This window comes from Pipistrellus hanaki, assembly GCF_964339955.1.
Source record: "Pipistrellus hanaki genome assembly, chromosome: 14".
NCBI classification, from domain to species: domain Eukaryota; kingdom Metazoa; phylum Chordata; class Mammalia; order Chiroptera; family Vespertilionidae; genus Pipistrellus; species Pipistrellus hanaki.
Genome location: NC_140516.1, coordinates 39,604,335 through 39,624,222, shown reverse-complemented (window position 1 = coordinate 39,624,222; position 19,888 = coordinate 39,604,335). Strand labels below are relative to the sequence as shown.

General features: G+C 43.4%; 1 protein-coding gene across 1 annotated transcript in view; it reads left to right on the top strand.

The window, feature by feature from the left end:
* The window catches only part of ARL3 (ARF like GTPase 3), a 30,527-nt gene extending 10,861 nt beyond the window's left edge, over positions 1-19,666 (top strand). Inside the window, exons 3-6 of the mRNA XM_084903895.1 lie at positions 842-958; positions 7,366-7,416; positions 9,413-9,598; positions 19,386-19,666. Coding sequence (XP_084760021.1) covers positions 842-958; positions 7,366-7,416; positions 9,413-9,598; positions 19,386-19,433 — 402 coding nt within the window. The 3' untranslated portion in view covers positions 19,434-19,666. The remainder of the gene's footprint in view (positions 1-841; positions 959-7,365; positions 7,417-9,412; positions 9,599-19,385) is intronic.
* Positions 19,667-19,888: the final 222 nt, after the last annotated feature.

Sequence of the window (19,888 nt, the reverse complement as noted above, 5' to 3'; positions counted from 1 at the left end):
TTCTCTGCACACTACCTCCCAGCTCATAATTCTGCCTGCTTCTGATTTGCTCGCCTTCCCCAAAGTTCCACCTTGAGTACCTGTCCTGAAAATGAGTGCTCTCTTTTCAGGTTCATTAGAGATACCTACTAAAGAATAATTTCAAATACCTGCTTGTTGGTTTGTTTTCATCACTGCCTATAATTGAGGGCGCTACTTCAGAGTTTGAACAGGCTGTCCCAGCAGCCCTACCTTTCTCACTGGGCTCACAATCCAGTTCTTAGCCAGCCTCCACCAGAGTTTCCTAAGTTCAGCTCCTTCCTTTTCCTGGGTAATTCATGTGAGAAAAAATTTTTTAATTTTGAACTACTAGAGAATGCAATCTCCCTGATTTTTGCTTTTGCCTTTTTATTTAATTAATTAATTTATTTATTTTGTTTTTGCCTTTTCAAATGTAGCATTTGTTCTGTTCTGTCAAGTTTTCAGATTCAGCTTCAGGGTTTTTTTGTTAGTTACAAGTAATGTCCTGTTGAATGTACCATCCTGAGGATTCATCAGAGGCATGGCCTGTGTTATCAGAGCTTCTCTCATACCAAGTTGTCCTCAGTGGTTGTGTGTGTGTACTCATGATAGGAAGCACATCATGTTAGCTATGGCGTTTTAACACTGACTTCAACCTGAATGAAGTAAGCATGTATAAATACATTTCTTCGTTCCCTTCATAGCAAACTGTTTTTAGTATTATCAGTGTCACATCTGGCAGAGTACCTCAGAATTAGTAAATAACATAACTGTCCAGTGTAACTTTGTCAGAATTATGATATCAAAGCTTAATAAAACTTTTTACCTTTCTTGGTTGCAGGGTTTTAACATCAAAAGTGTACAATCACAAGGGTTTAAACTGAATGTATGGGACATTGGTGGACAGAGGAAAATCAGACCATACTGGAGGAATTATTTTGAAAACACTGATATTCTTGTAAGTACTCTTTCTGATGTGTTAATTCATAGCCTTTTCTGCGGGTTAGGAACATTAACTCTATAAGGTTCTGTCTTGCCAATAATTCCATTGCCATAACATCAATCACTAAATTTAGGGCTAGCAGAAGGCTCCAGATTGTGAGAGAGAAACATCTTTGTATAACTTGTATAAGATGTTTTGCTGTCGCTCAGTAACGATGTTGTACCCACACCCACCTTAGCAAATAAAGTGTTTGTTTATTACCATAGTGATTTGAACAGCAGTAGGGAAGTCAGAAGATTGTGCAGCTAACTCTATCATCCCAAGGATATCCACAAATCAAGTGTATCCCAAACTGAGCAACCAAGATAGCAGTGAGAGTCCTGGGAACAGTGACGTGTGAGGAATGGTTGAAAGGCCTGAAAAGAAACACTTGGAACTGTCTTAGGTTACTTTGAGAACTGTCTTAAATCAGAGATTAGCATCATTGTGAATATTTCTAAAGGACTGGACTAGAAGCAGTTCGGGGAGTATTAGATGGTAGAGTTTAACTCAGAATAAGGAAGAACTTTCCTATAATTGCAACTGCCCAGAATTAAAGAAGCTGCCTCAGGCACTGGGAATTCCCTGGCTCAGGTGGCCTTTGTTCAGGCAGAGGCTGGGATGTTAGTTTTCAGCTCTCCGTCACATTCTTTAGAACTACTGTTTGTCTCCTGGCTTAAGGTCCTTGGAAAGAAATACTCAAGTAAGAGCAGTTCATAAGGACATAATGACTCTAAGGTTCCATACGGAGGTCTTGGAAACTTTCCAGTCCTCAAGTCAGGGAATTTTTTAAAATATATTTTTATTGATTTCAGAGAGGAAGGAAGAGGGAGAGATAGAAACATCAATGATGAGAGAGAATCAGTGATTGGCTGCCTCCTGCAAGACCCCACTGGGGATCGAGCCCACAACTGGGCATGTGCCCTTGACCAGAATCGAACCTGGGACCCTTCAGTCCACAGGCCGATGCTATATCCACTGAGCCAAACCAGGTATGGAATGAGAATTTTAAATTATAAACTCTTAACACTTTGAGGGTAGACTGCAAGGTAGTGAGTGATAATCTGACTCTGGATTCCACACTTCCCATTTGCTTGGAGTGCCTGGGAATTATAGAACTAGCCAGCAGAAATCAGCTGGGAGCAACCCTGCAGGGGCTTTCACTAGCTACATTACGTTGCCAGTACCAGACAGTATTTTGGATTCAGTGTCAACATTCCGTTATTTCCCAGTGCCATTTGGGATTAAGCAACTCTTGGGGAGCAGCTGGGTCCCCAGCGTTAAATTCTAAGGCCTGTGACTCTTAGTTCTGTCTGACAGTTTTGTAGCAGCTTGCAGTGGTAGTGGTTGATGGATTATATTTGTTTGTATTTAATAGTTTTCCGTTGTTGTTTAAAAAGATCTATTACACTAGGCTCCACAATAGTATTGAGGCTTGACACAGTTAGTTGCCTGGTTAACACTTTTCAATTATCTCTAGAGCGCCATAATAAGTTCTTGCTTTAGAGTGTGTGTCGACAAAACTGATCTAGTCTGCCTCCTGCTATAGGTTTTATACAGTTTTTTTATTTTTAAGTTTTATTTTATTGTTTAAAGTATTACTGTATATATATATATATATTATATATATATATATCCTTTTTATACAGTATTTTTAAATGATTGAAAAAAATTCAAAAGAGTAAGATTTCCTTACATGAAGATGAAGTGAAATTTTAATTTCTGTGTCCAGAAAGTTCTGTTGTGACACAGCTACATCCACTTGTTTGCGTACAGGATGGGCCAGAGTAGATTTATAATTGTGAGCATGCAAAACACAGCTTATTACTTTATTATTATTATTTACTAATTATTGTATTTATTTCATTACAACTGTAAACCTACTTTTGCACACCCTGTATTTTCTATGTTTGCTTTCACACTACAACAGCAAAATCCAATAGTTGTGAAAGAGATTATGTGGGCCACAAAACCAAAAATACTTACTACCTGACCCCTTACAGAAAAAGATTTGTTTAGATCATTAAATGGGTCTCTAGGGGTTTGACAGGGTCAGGGCAACTCCTAAGAGTGCCGAAGTTATTCTCAGGGAAGATGATACTGAGAACATTTTACTTCGCCTTCATTAATTGTGGAGGTGACTAATACTAGTAAATAAAACCTAAAGTATGATAGAAAGGAGGGAGAGGCTGTCTTCCATTTCTTTTAGGCCAGGAAATAACAGCCTTGTAATAGATAAAAATATATCTTTTTTTTTTTAAGGTATGTTCATATTATTACTAAACTCTATTTACTTATTGTTATCAGTTTTGTGTTTAAATGCAACATAATTTAAATAAAGCAACTGTGTCATCATTTCCATTTCCAGTGTGTAGGACTTAAGTGAGATCTCTAACAACTGTCTCATGTATTATTTCCGTAATGCCACTCACACCCGAGTCACCTGAGTATCGATACTGCTGCAGCACACATAATTGAAAACCACGTTACCCAAAACCTTATTTGTTGTTTTCAACCTCCTTTTAGACTTCTGCTCAAGTGGTCATTAAAAAGCCACACATCTTAGTATCATCTCTACTTGGCTCCCTACCCCTCTAGTGGAGAAATACTTGGGAGCAATAAAATGACCAAAAGGTGGCAGCAGGAGGGAGGAGGACCAGAAGCAAAAGAAGAAACAAAGAACCCTCCATCCACAAGCTGGATAGTCAGTCTGGATAATCCAGAGTAGGCTGTACTTCCATCAGAAAAACAAACAAAAAACCTCTTTCTCTAGTCTTCCTCCATAACCAAATAATAATTTCAAAGCAGTTGCCAAAGAAGATGTGAATTGGCTTTGCTTAAAGCATCATTCTGAGTGCCATGGATAACTACATTTTAGAGCAGATTTATGAAACTTGATTTTTGAGGCTCCATAATGTTTTAAGGTCAGAAGCATTATAAATGTTTTAACTTTATCTGATACTTTCTGAGTATTTTTATTATTTATTTTTGGATTAAAATTTTTACACATATATATATGTACATACATACTAATATATATATATATACACCAATATATATATTATATAATAAAAAACTATATATTAGTTTTCCCCCTTAAGGCAAGATGCTCTCCTTACTTTTTTTTTTTTTTAATATATTTTATTGATATTTTACAGAGAGGAGGAAGGGAGAGAGATAGAGAGCTAGAAATGTCGATGAGAGAGAAACATCGACCATCTGTCTCTTGCACACCTCCTACCGGGGATGTGCCCCAACCAACGTACATGCCCTTGACCGGAATCGAACGTGGGACCTTTCAGTCCGCAGACCGACACTCTACCACTGAGCCAAACCGGTTTCGGCGCTCTCCTTACCTTTATTTATTGACCAGAAGAAAACAGATACTGGGCAGCACTGGGTTGGCGAGCAACCAAGAGAAGCATATACCACTGCAGAAACACAAATTGGTGTATCACCAAATTAGACTTTTTCCTGGAATTATTGTGAAGTAGTTGTCAAATTTTATAAAAATTATGCAAAATTATAGAGAGAATTAGGCTAAATGTATAGTCGAGGAAAACCCTCCTTTAATTATACTGAATCTTTTAATGGCGGCAATAAATAGCAAGTAATTATAAGTAATAGTTAAAACTTTCTTCTCATTGATCTTCAGCCTCTGTATTCTCTGGTATCATCTCTCTTGTCCTTAAATCTCTTCCCATTCCTTCTTATCTTCCCCCGACTGTTTTTCATAATATCAAGCATCCATTTCCTAACTTTATGTTTGTGTTTTCCACTTTGGTTCAACCTCCTCTTTTCTTCCCTTGTTACTCACACCTTTGCTCCCAGACCCACTTTTTCTTACTTTGAAATCCCCTTCTTGCCCAGTGGCCTGCACACAGCCTTCAGAAAGCCCTCTGAACCCCAAACACGCTCCCCTGCTCACTTGGCCCTCTCCCCTCCCTCACATCTTGAGCTATTTCCTGGGTGAAGATAATCCTAATCCACTGTAGACTCCCAAATAATCCTAATTAGGTCTTTTATGTTGAGGTTCACCCTCCCATTACATTTCTTCGTTCTACATCTACATTTATACTATTGTATATCTGCTACCTAATAATGAGAGCCTCACTCGTGGAAAACAGTATGAAATTCTGGGTGTCTGTGGTGTGCAGAACCTATTGACACTGAGTCAACAACAATAATAATAAGGCTGGGGGGGAAAAATACTGAGACAACATCCTTCCTCCTTTTATGATTCCCCATGAAAGAAACACAGGTGGAAACATAGGGTATTCTCAGAGGAAAGCCTAAACTTTGTTCCTGCATATTTTGCATTAGTGATTCTAAATGAGAGTGCATTAAACCAAGGAATTGTAATTTTTTCTTTCAAAAGAGAGCAAATTTTCAAGTAGCACAGAATTTAACCTACATACAGAAATGCCTATGTATATTGTAATATATTAGTTTATGTAATTTAAGGCATGTAAAGGTGAGAGTTGTTTGTGTTGTTGTTTCTAAATGAATACAGCAGGCCCTCAAATAATGTCACTTTGTTCAACATTGTTTCATTATAACATGGATGAGAAGCTGTAGGAACTTAACTCTTGTTTATGTCAGTTAGCCTGTGGTAAAGTTGGTTTCGTTATATGTCTTTTTGCTTAAAGTTGCAAAACCTATTGATGACGTTGAGGATTTACTGTATGCTCTTTTAAAATGCTGTTTTCATTGTACCATTAGTTTAATAACAGTTCTAAATTATTTTTTAAAAGTTAGAAAATCTGATAATTTTTAAGATTAGCAACTGGTCCCTAACCGATTTGGCTCGGTGGATAGAGCATCAGCCTCAAAGGTCCCAAGTTCAATTCCGGTCAAGGGTATATACCTTGTTTGCGAGCTCATACCCAGTAGGGGTGTGCAGGAGGCAGCTGATAGATATTTCTCCCTCATCGATGTTTCTGACTCTCTATTCCTCTCCCTTCCTCTCTGTAAAAAAATAAACATATATTTTAAAAAATAAAATAAACTGGACCCATAAAAAAAAAAAAGATTAGAAACTGGGAAAATATTTAATATATCATTCAATTGTTTTAAAGGACTATAACATTATATCTAATTTTCTTTTTAAATTTTCATAAGAAGAAGAATTAAGAGAACATTCATAAGAAATTAAAATAATATATTTGGGTTCTGTAACTATAAATAATTTTCTTTATTGTTATAGGGTGTCATTTATGCAATAAATAAAATTCAGTGATGGGAGAGAAAGCTTGAGATTTTTAACTTATGGTGAATCTCAAGACGTCTCTCTACTCTGGAAAAGGCTATGCCCTTGCTATTTACTTACAGCTCCTAGCAGCCGTGGAGGTTATAAGCAAGGTAGGAAGGGGTGGAGATCACTGGGTCTCCTGCTTCAGTACATGAAGTCAGTGTATAGTTAATACTGCAAATGATACTTTCAGCGTGATGATGTTCGAAGACTATGATTTGTAGATGTCTCAAAACACCATCCCTCCCAGACGACTTGAGATGCAGTATTAGGAGAGTGCTTAAGGTGTGCTTGAGTTGGAATCCCAATTTTGTCAAGTACTTGATGTAACTTGAGCAAGTTACTTAACTTCTTTGGGCTTATGTTTATCTATATAACAAAAGCCTAAGTGACCATTACGGTGGAACGACTAGAATGACCGGTCACTATGATGCACACTGACCACCAGGAGGGAGACACTGAACGTAGGAGCTGCCTCTGGAGGTCAGTGCACTCCCACAGAGAGAGCACTGCTCAGCCAGAAGCCAGGCTCACAGCTAGTAAGGGCAGCGGTGGTGGCAGGAGCCTCTCCCACCTCCACAGCAGCGCTAAGAAGCAGCAAGCCAAGCAGTAAGGAACGAGCAGGCAGGCGGTAAGGAGCAAGGCATCCCAGATAATGAGAGGGATGTCCAACTGCCGGCTTAGGTCCAATCCCCTGAGACTGGGCCTAAACCAAACCGGCAGTTGGACATCCCCCAAGGAGTCCCAGACTGTGAGAGGGTGCAGGCCGGGCTGAGGGCCTCTAGTTTATGTATAAAATGAGAAAGTAGTGCAGTCTATCTCATAGAGTTGTAACAAGGATTAATATGAGAAATCTTGCAAGAATGCTTAGTGAGTATAGCTATTTTCATCCTGCATAGCTCTACTTTTTACTTTGGAGCTTTGCTGGAGATATTTTGGGGGCACCCTCCATTTAAATTAATTAGTTAGTTAATTTGTTTGTTTTGCATCCATAGGTAAGGTAATAATTACCAGCTCAATTTCTATATGCTATGCTAATGTAAAATTGGCTGATAGGTTCATCTCTCTTTCCATAAAGGTGCACTGTCTTTTACATATCTGCTATTGAGATAACCTTTTTTTTATTTTACAGATATATGTAATTGACAGCGCAGACAGAAAAAGATTTGAAGAGACGGGCCAGGTAAATAATTCTTCTGTTGACCTATTTCCCAAATAACTGGGTATTCATTAATCTGCCTTGTAAATGTATGATAGTGAGAGAGATTTTTTTTTTGTTGTTTAACCTTTGCAGTTTAAATAAGGCAGTCACTCTGGCAAGTAGGCAAAAATACCAGTTGTCAAAAAAAAAATTAGTTCAGAATCCTTTAAACAATTTTTTTGTATTAAAGCCTTTTAGTTTAAATCAAATTGAATAAACAAGTTATAAGAAAATGGAATTTACCACCATGCCCAAAAGCTCTTCAGTTTCTTTTCATTCCACATAGAAATGAACCCAGAAGAACAATTCACTTATTATTTCTATGTACATTTTTCAATATCAACTTGATTGACCCAAGGGCAACTAACAAATTCAAAGGGATGGAAGAAATATGTAAGCCAAGACTAACCTGCTCTTGTTTCCAAGCCAAAAGATAGGTATCCTTGAACCCAAAAAATGGCTTCAAAGGCAGACTACATGTCAACATGATTACACAGTGCAATTTGTACACATGGTTTTAAACAGAGACGCGGTGGGCACAGACCATTCTACTGAGTACACTGATAAGAAGCAAGGGGTAGAGTGGACCTCTTTGGAGAAGCATTTTATTGCAGAGTCCTTGGCTTATGTCCTAAACTACCACTGGTGGCCTTCCAAAGGTAGCTGTCCCATGTTTCTGTTCCTTTTTCCTGGAAATTAGTTTGAGAACTCTTCAGGATAACCCTCCTATACATTGATGACTTCTGGTTCATCACTTCATGTGAGCTTGAAGGTGAAGGGTGTCATATAACTATCTGCCTCTTGAACCCTCCAGTTCTCTTTGACAGCACAAGTGTCTTAAGTAGGGTTAAAATGTGGATTTAATGGGAGAGGGGGGTCCTCATATTTAGGTAAGTACACACCCTCTCCTATACTTATTGCAGACAGAAACAACAGGGTAGACCCCAACCGATAGCCTAAAAATCAGAGACCTTGCCAGGTGTACTGATACAGTTATTTTAGGATGTGGGTTTGATGAAGCGTAATGCATAGACATGTTTTGGAGGTAAAGATTGATGAAACAGAATTATAGTATTTAAAGCAATTGTCATTTTCAATTTATCCTATAGAATAAAATGCTAATATGCAAATTGTCCCCTTGTGAGTTTAACCACTCGCTATGACATGTGCTGACCACCAGGGGGCAGCACAGAACGAAGGAAGGCCCTGGCTGACAGCTAGAAGGGCCCAATCGGCCCTAATCGCCAGCCTGGCCTAGGGACCCTACCCGTTTACAAATTTTGTGCACTGGGCCTCTAGTATTTAAATAAATCACACACACACACACACACACACACACACCTTGAAAATTATTTGCAGATAACAACTTTGGCTAAATTTTAAATTTTTGTCACAACTTGTGTTCTCCCTTGAACTGTGTTCTCAAAGTATGATCTATGAACCCCTATAGAAGAACTACTACAGGGGAGCTAGTTAAAATGCAGATTCCTAAATAAGTAAATAAATAAGATAAAAGGTAGATTTCTGGGCCCTCGCTCATACTTTTTTTATTTTTTTTATTTTATTTTATTTTTTTTTTTACAGAGAGGAAGGAAGAGGGATTGAGAGCTAGAAACATTGATGAGAGAGAAACATTGACCAGCTGCCTCCTGCACACCCCCTACTGGGGATGTGCCCGCTACCAATGTACATGCCCTTGACCGGAATTGAACCTGGGACCTTTCAGTTCGCAGACTGACACTCTATCCACTGAGCCAAACAGGTTTCCGCACGCTCAGACTTTTTAAAGTCAGCATCTCTGGGGTAGGCCCAGCAGTCTGCCAGGGGATTCTTTCACAGGCTCAAGTTTGAGAACCACTGCCCTTGAAAGTTGCTGGTTGATCAGCTTAACTGTTCTATTATTTTTCCAGCTAGAAGTTAATGGTTAAATATCATAGCTTTCATCCTTCCCTCCCCATCCATTCTCAAAATGATCCAGGAGCTAGCTGAATTACTGGAGGAAGAAAAGCTAAGTTGTGTTCCAGTGCTCATCTTTGCTAATAAGCAGGATTTGCTCACGGCAGCCCCTGCCTCTGAAATTGCAGAAGGACTGAACCTGCACACCATCCGGGACCGAGTCTGGCAGATCCAGTCCTGCTCAGCTCTCACAGGAGAGGGCGTTCAGGTGAGATTACCTGGAGGTTTGGTCACCTGGCAACGTGACAGCCAACCAAAGTAGTCTGTCTCCTTAGCTGGGCTGATCTAGACAGGAAAGATATGAAACAAACAGCCTTTGATTGGCAGATGAACAATCCAGGATGTGAAGGGCGTGAAGAGTTTAGTTTTTTCCTACTTAGCACCCAATGTGACATCATTAACTGCTCTAGGAAAGGCAAACCACCCCACACAAGCAGCAAACTACCTCACTAGGTTGGAGGTCAGAACAGAAGACTTAGAGCAGCGGTCACCAGCTGGTGGTCAGTGAGGTCCGAAAGGTTAGCGACCTCTGACTTAGAGGATGCTTTCTAACTCTAGGACTCTTCGATGATTCTTTGGGGTTTTTGTGTTGTGTCTCATATTTTGGCCAACGTAACAGAGCCATCAACAATGATGCACACTAGTTACCCTGTCGAAGTGTTCTGTTTCTGTTGGCTGTCTTCACTGCCTTCAGAGTTGGTGTCTGCTTCCTGCTACTTCAGTTTGGTTTCCCACTGGTGGGCTTCTGCTCACAGAGGGCTCCTGTTTGATACTGAGGAATACATATCAGAGGATCCAGCTCCCCTCATTTGATAGTAACTGAGAGGCTCCTAGTATATCCTCAAAGAATGGTGAGCAGGTTCAGCTCTGATGCTTCCCATCAAGCAGACGCAAACTAGGTGACACTTGGAGTCAGCGCTCTAGGACTTCTTCATTCCAAACCCCTGGCAGGCCCACACACCTCCCTTTAAACATCGGTGGACCTGCCGGGGAAGTGACACCACGAGGTGAGAATCGGACTGTACTGCTCTGGGACACTGTGGGGATCAACATCTAACACAGTGTGTCTTCCCTCATTGCCATATGGCATGTGTATCTAATGGCATGACCAGTTTGCTTTTCTCTGAACTTGGTGTGTTGGGGTACGAGCCTGCAACTTCTCAGTCATCCTGCAGCCTCTATCCATCTCTTTTCTAATACTCTCCTTCCCTCTCTCTGAGGACATGTGACATTGATTTGTCTTAAAACCGCCTGACTGCTTTTATTTCAAGAAAATAGTCACGTCCTAGCATTATCTCACTTGTTCCATCTGCTTGCTGCTTGGTTTTTCTCTTTTTGTTACACAAACAACCAGGGCCTGTTTCTGTGCTCGGCCTTTAGATCTGAGAGCAGACCAGTCAGCACAAGACCAGCACCCTCTCTTCTACAGCCCTCGGTACCTACACCCTCTGTGTGTGTGTGTGTGTGGGGGGGTGTTCTAAAATAGCCAGAGATGAGCTCAGCTACCTCCCCAAAATGGATGCTGGAGCTCTGTGGGTCTCTGGGAGGTTTTTGTTTAGGGAGGGGGGAGGTGTTAAGTCTTATTTCCTTCCTTCCTAGACTCTGGTTATAAAAGTAATATATTCTCATTATTAACCATATAAAAACATATAAAATTTAAAACTGTAAAGTTTTTTCCTCTCCCCTAATCCCACTTGACAAAGGAACTATCATTAATAGTTTTATTCTTCTTAAGTCTCCTCTTTAAAATTATAATCACATATGTGATTATAGATCTATTTAGTTTCAAATTAACTGCATTTTTTTTTCCAGCTTAATTTAGGCTGGTTCAACAACTATACTACAACCCAGGATGTTTCTATTTTTTTATTTTATTTTTATTTGAGAGAAGAAAGGAGAGGAAGAGAGAGAGAGAAACATTAATGATGAGAGAGAATCATTGATTGGCTACCTTCACGCCCCCTACTGGGGATTGAGTCTGCAACCCAGGCATGTGCCCTTGACCTGAATTGAACCCAGGACCGTTCAGTCTGCAGGCCAATGCTCTATCCACTAAGCCAAACTGGCTAGGCCCCCAGAATGTTTTTTAATAAGTAAACTCAAATCATTTTAGTTTTTCACTTAAAAAAAAAAAATTCAAGTTTAGCCTAAGGTATTTCCCTCAATTGTGCATAAGATGGCTTTCATGAGGCCTAAAATGATTTGGGTTTGGATGAAGCTTTCTTGTGTTTATACAAACCACTCCAGCAAGAGAACTCTGCCTGTCTAAATGGCCTCAAACACAAATATAGAGAGAACATCTCAAGGTCGGGGGCTCTAAAGGTGGCACACATTCTGTGTGCCTACTGCTTAGAAAGTGGCAGCCCGTAATCTTTTTTTCACTTGGTCAGAGTGTAGAAAAAAAGAAAAAGCAGATTAACAGTAAAGGTCCTTGTTCCTTGAGCCAGCCTGAAGCAGGGACTAGAGTTATCTAAAATCAGCATTTTGGGTAGTGGCATTCATGTCAAGGGTACTTCCTCAGAGCCCGGAGACCGGGAGGGAGCTCTCATTGTCCTCCCAGCCCCCACCCACCACACCCCAACCTGTGTGGGGAGGTTACAGGGATAGAGCTCTTCTCGGCTGTGTAACCACCACAGAAATGGCATTCCCCTAAGTCACAGGATCTTTAGACCAAAAAAGCAGCAGTGAGCTATCAGGCAGAGCCAGGGAAGGCTTTAAAATCAGTCAGTTTAAATCAAGTGAGACAACCATGTATGGTTTGTTTTTGTTCAAGTTCTTCTTAGATCAAAGACCTTCAGCAACCAGATTCACAGGAAATTATGTCAAGAAAAATCTAACAAAGAACTATGAGAAAAAAGAAAAAAAATATATATATATATAATGATTTTATATGGAGGAGAAACAGTTTGAAGGTCACTTAATTAGTTTAGTAGATAGTACCGTGGTGTATAGAATTGGGTAGTTAAGACTGGGATTTCAAGGTTAATGAGATTAGATTATGGTTAATAGAATGATATAAATTTAGAGAATTTAACCATTATTTGAAATGAGTTATTTAATAAAAATGTTAATTAAGAAGGGAATCTGCTCTCTATTGTCCTTTAATGGTAACCTTTGGGGACTGCAGAAAGGTCGTGGAGTTTTCTGTGGAAACATTTCATTGTGAGGCACCCACTGGCCATGTCCCTCCCCCAGGTAACACCTGTGACCTAGGCTCTCGTCCACTCAGCCAGTGTCATGGTTTTTACTTTAAAAAGAGTCACTTAGGAGGAATTGTTTTCCTGCATTGCCTAACTCAAGTGCAGGCCTTAAATTATTCTTATTTTCTAAGGTTTCAAGGATTCCTAAAAATGAAAGACCTCACCAGAAAAATGTCCATAAGATCACTTTCAGACATGGATACTGCATAGTCATTACTAAAATTCCCTAAATTCCTGTTTCATCTTCCCTCCCTCCTCCCCTCCTGCTGCCCCAGGAGAGCCAGTCAATAATGGGCAGAGCTACTAAAATGATCAGACACTCAAACAACATCTGGCACCATGGCTCTAATGACCCTAAAAGGAAAAATGTACAAAGGTTAAAAAACCAAACAAAAAATCTTCTGGATTTTCTGCTACAGTTTCAAGTGTTTAGAGACATGGGGTCTATTTTTAGTGTATGTGTGTGTGTGTGTGTGTGTGTGTGTGTGTGTGTGTGTGTTTTAATCAGAATGTTTGAGAGACCCGTCTTCTACTCATAAATAACACCCTCAAGTGAGTGAGCAGGGGAGCAGCCACAGATCCACCAGGTGGTGAGCTACCTCTGGACTCAGGGGGCAGGTGTATCACTTCTTAGCTGAGCGGCCGAAACACATGACTTAAGGTTATGAAAGTTAGTGATTCCTGGGATGGATTTCAGATTCTTGTTCTACCTGATGTTCTGATGGCAAATACGTGCCGTCTTGACAAGGACAGGCAATCCGCTATGTTGTTCCGCCGCCCCTGTTGTGGGTGTGGAGACTGACTTTTGAGAGCTTCCGGGAGTTCAGAACAGGCCTTTCTTTTGCCTGACGGATGGTGACCAGGAGGCCAGCCCCTTGTGTAATTAAAGCGGGGTTCCATGAGAAACTGTCCGGAGGAGGGCATAAGCAAAGGGCTGTAGAAGCTGAAGGAGAACATCCATCTTGGAAGCCCTGCCTGCTGGAGGCCCAGAGTCCAGAGGAGCGATCAGAAGAGACCAGTTGTGTCACGTAGAGGAAGGCAGAAGGGGAGAAACTGAACAACGCCTGGGAGGGAAACCCTGCAGCCCCTGAGCCAGACCCAGAGTCCAGAGGAGCGATCAGAAGAGACCAGTTGTGTCACGTAGAGGAAGGCAGAAGGGGAGAAACTGAACAACGCCTGGAGGGAAACCCTGCAGCCCCTGAGCCAGACTGCCTCCCGGCATGGAGGCCGCTCCCTCTGCCCCCGAGGGCTGGGCCGTGTTGCTAGGGCCTCCCCTGGTGTATGGCAGCGAGCCCTGGGGCTCTTCTACGAACAGCGAACAAAGGGCTTGGCGTAGAGCCAGAGAAAGGTAGCGCGAAATCAGCCTCTTCCACCTGCACATCTGAATTTGAACCCAGACCACAGCGCTGTCCTTGTCTGTTGCAGTGTCAGGTGTTTGAAGACTTTTTCTCTGTAAAACATCGTGTGTGTGTGTGTGTGTGTGTTTGTGTGTGTGTGTGTGTGAAATTGTACTGGAAGAGAATTTCCTTTCGGTGCAGAGCTCAGCAGTTTCAGCCTGGCCTCTAGCCTTCATCATATCAGAGACCTGCCTCCACCAGTAGCTTTGATCTAGCAGAAAGCTCTCAGGTATACCTCTCCATGCCCCACCTCATGCTCACACTTTTTCACATCTCTCCCACGCTCCGTCTTCCTTCCTCCTCTAAACGGGAGCCGTGGTCCGGCTTGTGGTCTCCCCGCTAGGAAGGGCCATAGCACTGGAGCCTGGTGTGTGAGCTGCACACCAGCTGCACCTCCCGGGGAACGTTACACATTTCCTAGCCCAGTTCCTTGTTTCTTTTTCCTTTTTCCTTGGCCTAGGGGCCTTTTCCCTTAATATTATACCGATAGGATTTGGTATTTTTAAATATGACATTTACCACTGCTTTCAAGGCCTGGCATCAGTTATTTTTTACTCCAAGTGTTCATTATCTGCAAGTCAGACCTCAGGTTTATTTTTAAAATTTCAAACCTCTCTCCAGACTAAGAAAGCAAGCTCAGGACAGGCAATTTTGCTACCTCTCTGGTGCAGTGCCCTTTGTCACCAGAAAAAAAAATATTAATAGCAAGCAATATTTTATGTATGCAGCATCCAGCTGCTCCTTGACCCTGGGGGCCTGGTGACACAATGGGATAGGCTGCATTGCTCAGCGAGGGCCTGAGCTCCGCCTCCTCCTAAAGCAATTACTGATGTGCATGTAGTCCTCATGGCATAAAAAGCCAGGCCCACCCAACCATGGCTGCCGCTGCTTCCTTCCAACCACTGAGCAGTGATGGATGCATGGTAGGGTGATCAAATTAACGGGAGCAGTGCAGCCCTGGTCCACCCTTCCTGGGCCTCTGAGCTCCGTGATGACTATTCCACCCCTGTGGTTAGGGGCAGCCTTCTATTTTTCCCAGTGGCCATATTAGGGGATAATCTCATGACACAGCAAAATTTATTTCCTCTCCACGAGGCCAAACAAAGCTCAGTACTTGAGGTTCAATGTCTCGCTTTAGTCTCTATTATTGAATTAAAGCTAATCAGTTTAAATTCAGTTTCAGCAAGGAGGTGTGGCGGAGGAAGGAAGGGGAGGACTGCTCAGGCCACAGTACTGTCACCCCCATGACGAAGATCAAATGTACAGAAATTTGGTCAAACCAGTTTTTAACAATAAAGGTTCCACCGTTAAACAAACTTATGAGTTCATTTCCTTCTTTGGAAGCAGAGCAGTAACCTACTTCAAGTCACTGATCACTTTTTCTCAGTCTGTTTTGAAAAAACACACAAAGCCTTGCCAAATTAAGGCAAGAGTGATGTGGAGCACTAATTTAAACTTGAGAAGCAGAAGGTTCTGCGGCTTTGCTGTGATGTTGTCTCTAAATGTAGCGTTTCCATGAAGGCGGGGAGTGACTGTGCTGGGCCGGGCAGCAAGTAAACATGCAGCTCCCGCAGGTAGTGTACCTGGCAGCCAGGAATCCTGAGCACTGAGTGGCCAAAAACAGCCCCTGGCACTTAGCCTGGGGCTGCCCCAGTCTCAGGCCCCTATAGTGGGAAGTCCTAAGGAAGAAATAACTAGAATTGCTATTTCCCAACTTTAGGGTGATTCCCCGCTTCTCCATAAGCTCCAGGCAGAGCTCCTCCTGCCAGCACTTGCCCGCACTCATTGAGAAATGGTCAATGGTTAGAGTATGGGCGCTGGAGCCAGAGAGCCTGGGTTCCCAGCCCGCCTCTGCCACACACTGAGCTGTGTCCCATTTCTTCCTCTGTAATGTGGACATCATAGTCCCTCCTTCACAGGGTGTTCAAAGGGTTCATTAAAGAGGTATAAATTAGGCCCGGAGCAGCCAGGTCGGGTGCGGCCAGGCCCAGAGCAGCAGCTGCCAGGCTGGGAGCGGCCAGACCCGGAGCAGCCGGGCCCGGAGCAGCCGGGTCAGGTGTGGCCAGGCCCAGAGCAGCAACAGCCAAGTCCAGAGCAACTAGGTCGGGAGCGGCAGTGACCAGACCCGGAGCAGCTGGTTGTGGAACGAACCAGAGCAACAGAGGCCAGGCCCGGAGCAGCCAGACCCGGAACAGCTCACTCCTCGCCTGCCCCTGCCCCACGGCTGCCTCTCAGACATGGCTGGAAACTTTTGCGGGAGCTTGAGGGTCTGCTGAATCAAGTGATGAAGGCTTAGATCTGGATGTGTTGAGTTAGTATAGCGCTGGGGTGTTGATCTGTGAGTGCCTTGGTGGAGCCTGGATGAGGCTGGTTGACCTATTTGGAAATGTCTTTTGTGTGAAGTGTATCATTGGGCATGTTGAGGTATTATTGATATGAGAAAATTCTAAGTAACTGATTTACTATCTGAAAAGGGATTTACTATCGGGGAAAGGGAGGGAGGAAGAGACTGAACATAAACTGCACCTATGGATGAGGACAATGGGGGATGGGGAGGAGGCGGAGGGTGGGGTGGGAACCTGGTGGAGGAGGGAAGAAATGAGGAACCTTTGTAATAATATGAACAATAAAGATTGATTTTTAAAAAAAAAAAAGGTATAAATTGCTAAAACCGGTTTGGCTCAGTGGATAGAGTGTCAGCCTTCGGACTGAAAGGTCCCAGGTTTGATTCCAGTCAAGGGCATGTACCTTGGTTGCTGGCACATTCCCAGTAGGGGGTGTGCAAGAGGCAGCTGATCGATGATTCTCTCTCATGAATATTTCTAACTCTCCCTCTCTCTTCCTCTCTGTAAAAAATCATTAAAAAATATTTTTTAAATTTTTTTTAAAGGTATAAATTAAGTACTGTAGACCAGACACCATGCTAGGTTCTGTAAACTCAACCTCAAGCCAGTCTGATATGGACCCTCCCTTCAAGGAGCTTGGACAACTTATTATCTTTCCTTTTCTGTGGCCAATTTGGCACAGCTTGTCCTGAATTGATTGGAGAGGTATTAGCCCCATTGACTGCTGCCTCCCCAACTGCCCCTCACCTCCAGCTCTCTCTCTCCTCAAGTAATAACAGGAAAGGTACAACTCCTCAAACACTTGAGAGAGGGGGGGGGGGGGGAGATATCAATGATGAGAATCACTGATTGGCTGCCTCCTACACACACACACACACACACACACACACTGGGGATTAAGCCCACAACCTAGGCATGTGCCCTTGACCCGAATCGAACCTGGGACTCCAGTCCCCAGGCTGACAGCTCTACTCATTGAGCCAAGTCAGCTGTGGCTTGGGCCCCTTTTAAATCTCCCTGTGCCTCCCAAACTCCAGACTGCCGGGGCAGCTGCAGAGGCTCAGGGACCAGCAGGAGACCTCTGAGCGCCCTCTGTTGGCAGGACTGTGGCTGAAAGGGCTTTGCCACTGCTGGCCTCACAGACATCTGGAGCACATGGCTCCCCAGCAGGGCTCCCGCATTTAAATCCCCTCCCTCCGCCTCCATCACAGATACCGAAAAGAAGGCTGCCCCTCACCCCCACATTCTGCTTCCGTTCCTGCAGCTGAGTAAATATTGTTCCTATCTCTCTGACTGTATTCGTGTTTAGTTAATAAAAAGAACTACCCCCCTGTAATCAGCCATAAAACCAGGGGGGAAACTGGCATTCATAGAGTGTGGGAGCACTTGATGTCTCTGAGATGACGTGATAAAATACTGCAGGTCTCCGCAGAGGAGAGAATATGGAGGTGCGTGCCTTTGATGGTGTTCGTGCGGGTTTCTGAAGATGGAAAGTGCTACCTAAGTGCTGAGCTATTCAGCTTGGAGAGCAGAGAGAAGATGGTTATCTTATTCATCCCTCTTGTGTTTGTAAAATCTTTTCTGTCTCCTGGCAGGTGATCATTTTTTTTTTCCTGGAAACCAATTAGCTACTAAAATTAAACATGCTTTTTTTAAATTAATCCTTTTCATAAGATGGTCTTGGAACTGGCCTCAGCTCTGGAAGCCGGCAGCTGACCCAGTTGTGATTGGAGACGTGTGTGGAGGCCACCTTCCTCCCACCTCGGCGTTCCACCCCCTTTCCGTCCCGTCCGTGCCAGGGGCTGCCCACCTTCCGGCTCTCGGCCGTGGCCAGTCCCCTCTCGGCAGAGGCGCCGAGGTCTGCTCTGGAGCAGCCATCAGAGTATCTGGTTCTCCCGCCCAGGCCTTCTGATGGCAACTGGCAGAGTTTTAATCACTGTAGATGCAGGTTATGGTCAGATTAGCCGGGAGATAGGGTGCCTGCTGGTGGTTTTGCAGTGATGTATTGTTTATGGGATTAATGCTCCGAAAGCCCAGAGGTGTCAGCGGATATTTATTGCTTTAAGCTGGCTCAGCTGTTCAGGTTCAACCACCAGCTCGTGGTCACAGGAAGTGCAGGGCTCTTCGTGTCATGTGTGCCCGGAGATGTGCAAGTGTGACTGGGCCCTCGGCTAGCTTGTATTGCAGACGCGCCGGGGATTGGGGGGGGAGGGGGAGCAGGATCCTGCTTTGATTTTGTTGTGAGCTTCCAAGGGAACTCTGCACACCCCTCAAGGTCGGAGAGACTCTGGGGGAAAGGAGAGTATTCAGGGGTGTCTCAAAGTGGGTTGGAAAGGAGGTCATCTCTGGCAGGCCAGGCATCCAGGAGAAATCCTGCCACCTGCCAGGTGGCTGTAGGCATTGTGTGGCTTTTACCTCCGTCCCTCTCCAGCCTTCTAAGAGAGGACACGTTCAAGGTCACTGTGCCTTTAAGGGAACCTTCTCCCCAGGCCCTCCGCTGGGTAGCGCTTAAAGCTACAAGAACCAGGCCCGGACCTTCTAAGCCTGTCTGGAGCGCTGCACAGAGAGAAATAAATGCACATTGCCCTAGTGTGTGTCTAGTAACGCACACTGCAGCTGGTTTGTTTTTCCAAAAAGAAATTTAATTTAACCCGTGTTCACGGCCATGTGTAAACACACCGGGCACCAGAAGAGTGGCTTATTGAACGGAGTGCCCTAGCAAAGGTCAGCTTTTAGAAAAAGCCAAAAAGGGCTGGACTCACTCCTGATAGCGCCTCAATCGGGCCTTGGAGCCAAGCAGATGTGTTTATTTTTTCAGAGGGAGTTCCTGAGAATCCATCTCAAGTTCAGACACTGGGCACTCCCACTCCCACCTCCCTCCTGTGCCCTCAGGGCTTCCCCAGGAGGTCACTGCCTGGTCGCCCAGGTGGGCCCTGGGGCAGAGGCTCCCTGGGGCGAGTGGGAGGGAGGGAAGGCCACACCCGCCCTGGGCTTGCCTGTGTGGTGTCTTTCTTATAACTAACGCTGCCTTTCTCTGCCCATTTCCCTCTAAGGACGGCATGAACTGGGTCTGCAAAAATGTCATCGCAAAGAAGAAATAAAACCTAGACGAATGGAGACGCGGGAGCTTCAGGAGCTGAGTTCTGTCCTGAAAAAAACACTAATTTGCTGCTTTCTGACCAAATGTTTTTCCATCTGTGTACAGCTACAGCTGTTTGAAGAGAGGATACAACACAGTTTAAAAAGAATCCCTATTCCAGCAGTAGATTTAACTGATCTCTGAGGTTCGGTATCATTTTTCAAATAAAGGAATTATATTATTTCCTCTGCATAATTGAAATAGTATTCAATGTCTCAAAGCACATGATTAGAAAATGAGATCTTTTAAATGAGCAAGAGATTGCATTGCAGTTCAGACAATTCCAGTGGGCTTTTTCTTTTTTTTTTTTTCCTTTTAAAAAAAGAAAAAAGTAAAAGAGAAAGAAGCAGCTTATGCTGCGTTCATTTATTTACTGACCTGTCCCTTGCTCTCCCCGTGGTTTTGGAAGCTCGGACA